General features: G+C 34.4%; 1 protein-coding gene across 1 annotated transcript; it reads right to left on the bottom strand.

Moving 5' to 3' along the window:
* Positions 1–3,208: 3,208 nt before the first annotated feature.
* Positions 3,209–7,216, bottom strand: LOC147384537 (laccase-17-like). Its single transcript, XM_086424951.1, has 6 exons — positions 7,100–7,216; positions 6,838–6,989; positions 5,931–6,175; positions 5,698–5,826; positions 4,367–5,335; positions 3,209–3,570 (listed from the first exon to the last, which is right to left on the bottom strand). The coding sequence occupies exons 1-6, from the start codon at positions 7,214–7,216 to the stop codon at positions 3,440–3,442; spliced, it is 1,743 nt and encodes a 580-aa protein (XP_086281077.1). The 3' UTR covers positions 3,209–3,439.
* Between the last annotated feature and the right edge of the window lie 3,590 nt (positions 7,217–10,806).

The following is a 10,806-nucleotide window of genomic DNA, read 5'->3' as shown; positions in this document are numbered from 1 at the left end:
AATATGGAAGGGTTTGAAAAAGCCCTAATCAGCTCCATGACCTGAAATCAATTAAGAAACTCCACCTGCAAGTATTCCTCAAATTTGTCCAAAATAGAAAATCATGAGAATGTCCTAAATAGAAAGATTACAAATAGAAACCTATCAAATTGAGACTTAATATTTTTAAATTAGGAACATAAAATTTTCTAAATTAGAATTGGAAGAATGTATGATAAACTCCAAATTAGCAGTTTTTTAAGAAAATGGAATTCTCCCAAAATAGAAGATTTCCGAAGGTATGAAATTTTGAATTAGAAATCCTCAAATCTATAAACATGAACTTTCTAATATGAAGGTGCCGATTTTTCCAAATTGAGAATTGCTAAGATGTGGACTTTCTAAATTAGAAATTTACATACAAATGATTTTCCAAGATGAACGAAAATTAACAAAAATAACAATGAAGAATTTCACATTACCATGCTCATCAAACCAAAGATCAACAAATACCAATGCCTACGAAATTTACAAATTTGGAGAAGAAATCCACACTCAATCAATTTTCAAAGTAACCAAACGTGCATGCAAGCATAATTTCCAATCTTTTCAAAATAATTAATCGACATGCATATTTATCAAGTCAAAGGGTACATTAATCACATGAAGGCTATTGAAGGTGATGAAAGAGAGGTTTTTAGAGAAAAGGGCTGAAAAAGTGAATATGAGAGGGCGTTGAAGGTGCTGGTTGGGGCGTTTTTGGTTTAACAGAGAGAGAGAGAGGCTGTGGAATGCTGTAGAGGGGAGAACATGAAGAGAGGTGTTGTAGGAGCTGTAATGGAGGTGAGGGACGTGAAAGAAAGACGAAGTGCACAGAGAAAAAATGGAGTGCAGCTGCTGTTTCTTTGAAACGTGGGTGAGGTCACTGTGTTGTAGTGGGGCCATTGGAGGAAAAGACGTGGGAGAAGAACTCCAACCGTTCAGCCTATTTTCCCTTAGAGAGAGACACTTGTGAGTGAAAGTCTAAAGAGGAGGAGACGTGCTGCTACAGCAGTGGAGGAGAGTTAGGCAGCTGTAGGGATGTTAAAAAGAAGACTGAAACCATTAGTTAAACAAATTGATGGGAGGCTAAACCGTGACTTTTTAAGCTGGTTTCAATGGTGGAGAAAAAATGGAAGTATGTGGGTGGTTCTAATGGCAGAAAAACGAAGAGGAGAGGAGGTATTTGGGGCTGTTGCAGTAACTTTGTTGTGGAAGAAGAAAGTCTGAGAGTGAGGGAGAGAAGAGAGGGACCTCCTTGGCGTTAGAGAAGAAGGCGTGAAGGAAGAAGGAGAAGTCGTAGATGAGAGAGTACTCAGCCAAAAACGAAGAGAAGAAGAAGATCACAGACGTCCTATGAAGAAGAAGATACGTTTCAGTCCCCCTCCAAGGAGAGCGTTGTCTCCCATTAAATAGAAACACACTGTTTCTATTTTGGTTTATTTTGTTTCCTCTTTCTTTTTTATTTTTTTCACACGTTTTCTCATTTTCTTTCTTTTAAGAGAATGGAAGTGGGTTGATCCCCCGCTACTCATAGCTCGTTAATAGTCCCCCATTAACGAATGGCGATCGGTAAATCTAATTTTGATTCTAATTGGGTTTCTTTGACGTTTTGATTTAAGTTTTAATTTGATTTTTCATTTTAGTTGATTATATAATTTTATTTTAAGTTTAATTTTTAATATGAATTTTGAATGAGTCGATTAATTGAAATTCTTATTTTGGTTGATCAATTTTAATTTGAAAATTTGATTTATTGATTTGATCGATTGTATGATTAGTCAATTTCATTTTCGTTGGGTTAATTGATTAGGTTTCATTTTGATCGATTGATTTTGATTGGATTGGATTGGATTTTGAATTTTAAATTTGGTTCCATTGGTTGATCGATTTTTTAAAATTTTTGATTGGGCTCGATTTTGAATTTTAATTTTGTTGATTAGATTTCGATTTTATTTTCATTGTTTGTTTTTTTAATTTTAATTTTGATTGTTTAATTTTAATTTTAATTGGTTAATTTTTAATTTGAATTTTGTTTTTAATTGTTTGATTTCTTTTCTTAATTTTTAATTTAAGTTTTATTTTTCAATTGTTGGATTGGATTGGGTTTTGGTTTTTATTGCGTTTTCCTAAAGACCGAGGTTTCTACGTTGAATTTGAAGGTTAAGGGGCATTTCGATCATTTTTATGATTTCTTTCTAAATTTCTCTATTTTCGTCGGTTTAGGTCCCGTTAGACTCGAAATCATGTTCTGAGTGCAATGGAGGTACTTTTGAGGTCTTTCGGCGGTCCGAAATTCATGAAGAGTATTTTCATCATTTTGTTGATTTTTGTAGATTTTTATGAATTCTTTCGAGAGATTTCTATCAGTCCCAACGTGATTATTTCTATGTTTCAAAGTCGTATTTTCCTAGCGTGGCAAGGTCTCTAGATTTTTGAACTGTGTAGCGAACCTAAACGTACGTACTTGCTAAATCAGGTGTACCGTGTGGCGATCCTAAGCGTGCGTGAATTTCTAGGCCGAGTCATAACGAGTAGGGGGGATGAAAAAAGTGAAAATTGAGGGAATCAGGGACAGTACTCACAAGCCTTCGAATTCTTTGCGATCATCATTAGGAACTCACGGTAACCAGGTGACGAATTGTCGAATTAGGCAGATGCAAAAATGGGGTGTCTACAATAGGTGAAGCACGAAGATTAGGATTTGCCTAGGGAGAACAAGCAATAATATTCACTAAAGATGACCTCCAAGGTATAACTGCACTACATCAAGATACCTTAGTAAAAGCACTACCAGTCAGGAATGTAGACCTTAAGAGAATATTGGTTGACGTAGGAAGTAAAGTGGACATCCTCTTCTTAAGGGCAGTAAAGAAGATGGGCATGTCAGAAAGTCTTGAATTGACTAAATCTACTGTCTTCGGGTTCAATGCAGCTTTGACTACTCCAGTCGGGAAAATAACCCTTCCAGTTACAGTAGGTTCAAGAGTTGTCATTTTTCCTTTACTTTATAGTAGACAGACTATTTGATTTTATAGCTTTAATTTGTCTTTTTCCCACCTTAAATAAAGTTTAAGGTTATAGTTCCCTACCAATATTCAAAACCAATTTTTAAAAACGTCATAAATAAAGTTTAATGGAAGTGATATCATATTATTATTGAGACCTCCCATAAATACTGAATTCTCAATATTACAAAACATTCTCCAGTACCGTCTTCATCCTCAATGGAAGGGTTGGAATAAAAAGGTCAACCAAACAAAACAATCATCAATTGGTTAAAATGCTTCTTTGCTACTCCTTTTTTTTTTTTTGGCAGGGGAAAGGAAATTAAGAAATGAAACAAAACATACTAAAGGAAAATAATAAGTTAAAAAAATCACGCAAGATAGTCTCCTATTAAACTAGTCGAATCTGGAAGTCAACACTTGGGTAGATCAGATGGCGGAGGTGGCAGCTTCTGATTGGGGAGCTCCCCATCCAAGACGACCCAAGCCATTTTCAAGCCCCAGCTTGTGTGGATTTCCAGGTGGCAATGCATAAACCACACACCTATCATCATCAAAACAGTATAATTAGCACAATTATATATATTGTCATAATTTAAAACTTTTTACATTAGTCCTACATTGTTATAAATTCAACATGGATCACTAATATAGAAAGCATAGTATTTCAAGGTGACTTGGCCCCAAAATTTGATGAAACTAACTAATCGAATTAACTTGACAAATCATTGAGTTTACTCTGAAATTTGATTGAGACAGCTAAAATATGCACCGGGTTAGGTCAGAAACTAGATTATACTAAAAAAAAATTAAAACATTTTTTATTTAACTCATCTGATCTGATTCACAAGTTGTTGGCTTGACCCTACTTGGTGGACATTTGAGTCGAGTTTTGAAATTTTGATAGAAATATTATTAATTAATCTAACGTAATCCAAGGAATTAATCTTAATTGATGCTCATCTAAATCCATAAGATATGTTATGAGATGCATTATTATTACAATGATAGAGTAAATCTCATATACATTATCACAAGGAACCTAACTTAGCTATATACCTACCAGTAATTGTATTGCCTTTTAAAGAAAGGACATGCAATTGTTATAAGAATATCAATAATTCAAAAAAAAAAAAAAATTGACCGAACGGTGTCTGCAATAACAAATTACGATTAATCGGTTGATCAACAAAATTCATGAATTTTTTTCTTTTAAATGACCATTAGTTTGGAAAACTCTCCAAACATTTTATCCAAATAGCCGTAACCCATCAAACAATTGAAAAATCCAAACTTGGTTACCAAGCATGATATAATAGTTGAATTGATATAGTACACACCTGGGTTGTCTGCAAGGAATCGAATGGCAACCCATCCACCGGATGGCACACCAATTGTGTTCCTCTCAACAGGGTCGACAAGATTGAAATTTGCACGATCCGTATTTCGGTTATAGTTTCCAAATCCTTGCCCGACTACAAAGAAGTTGAAGCCATGAAGGTGAAGTGGGTGGCTCTCGGCACCAAGTATGCTTGTGTCCTGCATCACTAGCTCAACACTTGTGTTGAAGGGCAATACCACCACTTTTGTTCCATTACTCACCATAGTGTTATTGGGAGGTATTCCTGTGTAGTTGAAAGGAATAATTGGGTTGGTAGGGAAATCAGTTGTGTAGACACCCAAAGGTTTTCCCAAGAAATAAGATTGCATGAGGGCTATGGTTGGCATAGCAAAGGAGACATTGTTTATAGAAGCTGAGAACATAGTTCCATTGGGCCCTTGGCATGTTTGGTTTGTAGGACAAGGGTTTGTGCCCAATCCCACTGTGAAGAAGAATCTTTTATCGACAGTTTGTGGGACATTAGCGGGGAATTGGGTAGTGGCCAAGCTACGGAACTTCTTTGTGAAATTCGTGGCGAATGAAGTATCGTTAAGAGCAGGAAGGTGTGGTTTGAAGAGTTTGAGTTTCTTAACTGAATTGTTGAAAGAGGAATGAGTGGGTGGTTCATATTCGAGGATGGCAGCAGTGGTGGAATTGTCGAATGTGCCAAGGCCAGTGGCATATGGTCTTGCTAACATAAGGAATGTCGCATTGGGGAAGTGAGGTTTTGTTTTGAGAAGGACATTGGTGGTTTGTCCTGGAGTGATGAGAAGTGTATTTGTTTCAAAAGGTTTAATGTAGACAGCGTCAGCATCGACTACAGTCAATGTGTGGTTTGCAATGCTGAAGAAAAGCTCGTCATTGAGTGCAGCATTGATCAATCGTAGGAGATATATCTTTCCGGGCTTCACCTTCAGCTTGAACGTATCTGTGAGGGAGGCCACCCCATATGTCAGAACAAGGAATAGCAATGAAAATCTGACATTGCCACACCAACATTTTTTACAACACATCAAACAATAAATTTAAATATGATATCTAAGATTTATCCATCGAGTGCAAATCTTGTACACCCAGGGAGGAGTGTTGAAACCCAACTCCAAAACCTCAAATCATATCTCAATAAATGCAATAAAAGGAGATTATTTGAGATAGAGATCTAAGGGGCAAGACATGAGGCATAGGAATGGGGTTTCAACCCTTTACAGGCCCAATATTGATAGCTCTACTAGTGGCCTTTTTCCTTTTTATAAAATAGATAAAAAAAGCCACCCTCATTTGCAATGTTACCTTTTGCTGAGCAGTTGTACAATGGCCCAGGAAGTCCATTAATGGTGTAGGCATCTGAGACGTTTGGGCCTCCTCCTGTCTGCAAAGCCTGGCTGATAATTGCCTCAGGATCTGCCTTAAACCACTCTCCTGGATTTTGGAATTACATACATATAAATGTTACTTAAATGTAGATATATAAGAGAAAAAAGTGGCATAATTCAATCAGTTAGATCTTGATAATTGTTACTTACCAAAGATTATTGGGATTTCTTTGTATGGTTTAGTGAATGGATAAGGAACACCGAGCTTAGGGAGGATGATGATGGGTCCATGAACCGTTGATCTCAACCATGAAATGTGGGCATGCCACCATAGAGTCCCTCTCTGACCCACAATAGTGAAGTTGTAGATGTAGGTCTGGCCAGACTGTAAGGGGCATTGAGTCACATAGGCTGGTCCATCTGCCCATCCACTCCGAAGTTGTCGAATTCCATGCCTGTAATTACATTGTTCACCATTTAACAAGAAGAGGAGAAAAAAAAAAAAAAAAAAATTAGACCATCTATTGCCACACCAACTTTTACTTACAGCACCCCAATATGCGTGCTACTTCACTATGTGAAAAAAGGGGTAAATTCGACGTGACCCTTTTCTATTACATATCAAATGATCAGGATCTATAATACATATGATGTTGAGATTTAATTATCCCAAGGATAAATCCCATTACCATTGGATTTTATGTTTTAATAGTTGGGATCATGTGTTTTCTCATTAGTCTCTAGACCCATATAAGGAGTCAGTGGGGGCAATCCCCACCCCCACACCCACCCCTACACAGAACTTTGAGATACCGCTATAGTTTCAACTAATTAAATGCTCAATTTACCCTTCTCTCAAATGTCATTTTCTTCAACTTCTAACCAAAAGCCTAAGTAGTTTGCTCCCACTAAAAGAAAATCCTGACTTCACCCCTGCGTATTGCAATGCAACTTTGAGCTAGGCCATGGATTCAACTCAAGTTTACCGTATCAAGACCAAAAAACCAAAAAATCAAAACGAAAAATGTAATTTTTTCATCTATAAATATTAACTAGCTAAAATTTTAGCAACAAGACTAATTTAAAATGATGGGGGAATAAGATGAGAGTTCCATACCAATGGATAGAGATATTGTTCTGAACATGGTTAACCACCTTAACAATCACCTGGTCTCCTTCCCTTGCCACAATCTGAGGCCCCGGAAACTGACCATTTACGGTCACGATGCTTTTAGTACTACACAAACGAGTGAAGTTCTTCAGCTTAATCTGCAAAAAAAAAAAATAACAGAGAGAAATGAAAACACCCATTATTCATTAATTTATAAAAACATGAATAAAATATATATATATATATAGGCCATGCATGCAACACGTACATCAAATTTGTAGTGTCTTGTTATTCCTGCATCAATGAACCCAGGGAAGAGCCACAAAGCACCCAATAAAAAGATCAAAGCTCTAATAGAAACTTGTAATGAAGAAGGTGCATCCATCTCTCTTTATCTCTCAGTCTGTCTGGTGAAGATGATGAGAGACAAGATTGCTGAACAACTGAATGTTTGGGTACAGAAACATGAAAGCTTTGAAGGTCGTTTATATAGAAAGAAAATAATGATAAAAGCACGTATATGGGTTGTTGATTAGGTGATGAGAAATTGAGAAAAATATACATTAAAGACAGATGGTCTTGAAGTTAAGTTGGACCAACAGTTGGTCAAGCTTAACTTTAGAGTGATGCCAAAGTCAATCCATCAGATCTCTACTTCTTGTATCCGTCAAACTTTTCCCTACAGACAAGATTCCTTAAGTACTCTAAAAATAGGACCGTGTTTTACTATAACACGTCCATGAAAGTTTGGATTATTTTTTTTCTTTTTGAATCTGAGTTTTTCCATCAAAGCTACAAGTTTATGTCGTTGGATTTCTAATTTAATAATCCATGTGTGCCCAACGACACTTGGTAAGTTAGTCATGGCAGTTTGATTCATAAAGGCTTGCTGAAGTAACCAACTTGATAAAGTAAGGGAGTTTTTGTGATAAATTTGCTACAGATAGGTTTGCTTCGTAATCTCCTTTCTTTGTAAATAAAAATTATTATCTTTTAATAAAAATAAAAAAAGTGCCAACTAACTTAACTTGTTTATTTTGGTAAATTTAATTTTGTAAATAAATAGGCTTCCCAATAAAAAATATTAATAATTATCTCAATGAATCATAATATATAGATCAATGAAGCTTATAAAGGCCCAACATTATGAATAGGTAGACTCATAAAGTTGTTCCATGTGGCATGAAATTAAACCAACTATCACATATACATAATTCACACACTTTGAAGGGATGGATGAAATATATATGTTGTGTTATACAGGAGGATTGTAAAAAGAGTCAAGCTAGAGTAAAATTGAAATTAACATCGTTTCACACATTGCTGATGTGGAGGTGCCCACAGAACCTCTGATGTTTTTCACTCTTATCTCGATGTAAAGCCTCAATGGTTCTGTACACACATCCATGCCAGCAATGTGTGGAACGATCTAAATTTGAATGTTACATCATCATTTGCCTTGTAGAAAACTCCATAATATATTAGAACATTTATGGCTCCATACATGCATCCATCTCAGTTTTGCATTTTACATCATATCAATTTTCATAAGCTTAGCCTTATCTAAAATGTTTAGAATCTATGTTTGAGGCAATGATTTTCCATCAAACTACATGTACATACTAAAATAAAATAAAATATTGCACCCAAAAGGGCAATTTATGAAGTTTGAAGGTGAATTTGCTAGCTATTCTCCATCATACAAAAAATTGATGTTAATCCCTACAAATGCCTTAGATCATATTTAATTTTATTTTATGCTTCACTGATCTGTAAATGATCATCCAGATATTATTCCTTTGTGGACCTATTAGAAAAATATATATAAGTATTTAAGTATCCAAATTGGTAATTCGTAATGGTTGGAAATCATCCATTAAAAGTGCTAAAAAATAATGGCTACAAGTCATCCACCAAAATGATATTTTGTGTGATCCCATCAAGAGATCCACGATCTTCCATACCACTTTGATGCAAATCCTTTGTGTCAAACGTGGAGCCAAAGTTTTGGTTGTTTTCTTTTTCTTTTCTTCAATTTCTTACATATTTTTTACATTTTGATCCCATAAGATGGCGTTTGATAATTTCCCCTTGTGTAATTCTATGCATTTTAAGGTGGTTCCAAATGAATATTAATTACCTTTCAGCATTGCCAAATGCCAACATTTATTCTTGGTAGTCAAGTCAAATGTCTCAAATCAAGCTCTCTATCAAGTCGTTTAAAAACATTGCTTGATTGGTGATTGATAGGCCCTGTTCTTTTGGGCTTTAGAAGTCAGGTTTTTTTTTTTTTTTTTTTTTTTTTTTTTTGCTTTTTCTACTTTTAAGCCTTAAAAACCAAATAAATGATATTCGTTTGGGCATTTTTAGCTACTGCGGATTTCAATTGAAGCCCAAAAGTGATTCCTAAAAGAAGTTGCCTAAGAGAGGATTCTTCAAATGGCTTTTACGGGAAGCCAAAAACGTAAAATGACTCAAGTGTAATTACCAAAATACCTTTCATCTTTAATTAAATTTTCAAACAAAATTTAATCTTGACAAATGAAATGAGATTACTAAAGTACCATTTATCTTTATTTAAATTTTCAACCAAACTTAACCATAAAAAATAAAAAGGGAATTACCAAAATATTCATCATATTTTCTAATTATCAAAATACTCTTCATCTTTAATCAAATTTTCAACCAAACTTAACCCTAAAAAAATAAAAAAATTATCAAAATACCCTTCATTTTTAATCAAATTTTCAACTAAACTTAACCTTAAAAAATAAAAGGAAATTACTAAAATACCCTTCATCTTTACTACCAAGATCAAAAGTAATTCATCATCACTACTTTATTATCAAAATGCCCTTCATTTTTATGTGGATGTTGGATTGTGTATTATGCAGGTATTTTCTTTATCATATGTTCATTTTTAAGAGGACATGCTGCCAAAATTTCGATAAAATTAAAAAAAATTTATAAATTTAATTCAATTGAAAATAATTATTTTTATAATTTTTTAATATAAAAATCAATTGAAACTTCCTATATATATATATATATATATAATATATATATATATATATATATATATATATATATATATATATATATATATATAGGAAATATTCAACACCCAACCATTTACCCAACCATTTGCCCAACATGTTTTGTCCTACATGGGTTAGAAGTTTTGGAATCGGCTGATTTTTGGTGAGGATGATCTCCTCACAATAGAGATCATTCTCATCAAAAATCAGCCCATCCCAAAACTTCTAACCCCATCACAAATGGTTTACCAAAAATGGACAGTCCACGATTTTTCAACTTGTAAACATGGGGTTAGAAGTTTTGAAATGGGCGGATTTTTGGTGAGGATGATCTCCTCACCATAGAGATCATCTTCACAAAAAATCAGCCCATTCCAAAACCTCTAACCCATGTAGGACAAAACATGTTGGGCGAATGGTTGGGTGCGGAAAGGGACCCATATAGACATATATATATATATTTAGTGTAATTATATAGTTATTAAGATATTCTGCTGATTTTTTGTGCATTGTAGGTGTATTATCAACATTAAGAGTATTTTAATCATTTTATCAAAATCTAGTAATAAAAAACTGTCAAACAAACATCAATTTCTAGCGTATGTGCTTTTACAACGAACAAGTTTCTGTTGGATGTGCCTTTTCAAGCTCTATACTTCTGCCTTTTCCAAAAGCCAGTTTCTGTAGCTGGAGCTGGCTTCTGTAAAGAACAAACCCATACTATCTAACATGCTTACGTCGACTAAGACTTGTTCCGTTTCGTTATTACTTCAAACTTTTAATATTTTTTTTTAATAAGACACTAACCATTGAGCTTATCGATATATAAAGAATAAACAAATTAAAAAGGAAATAAAAGAGCTTAATGTTTAATTTAGAGTCTTAAAGATCAGAAAGTTGAAACTGTAACCCACTATTTTCTTTCCATCACACAACA

This window comes from Akebia trifoliata, chromosome 15 (assembly GCF_017979445.1).
Source record: "Akebia trifoliata isolate Shusen 1 chromosome 15, ASM1797944v1, whole genome shotgun sequence".
Lineage (NCBI taxonomy): Eukaryota > Viridiplantae > Streptophyta > Magnoliopsida > Ranunculales > Lardizabalaceae > Akebia > Akebia trifoliata.
Note: the sequence above shows the minus strand (reverse complement) of the source record. Positions and strands in the feature narration are given on the sequence as shown.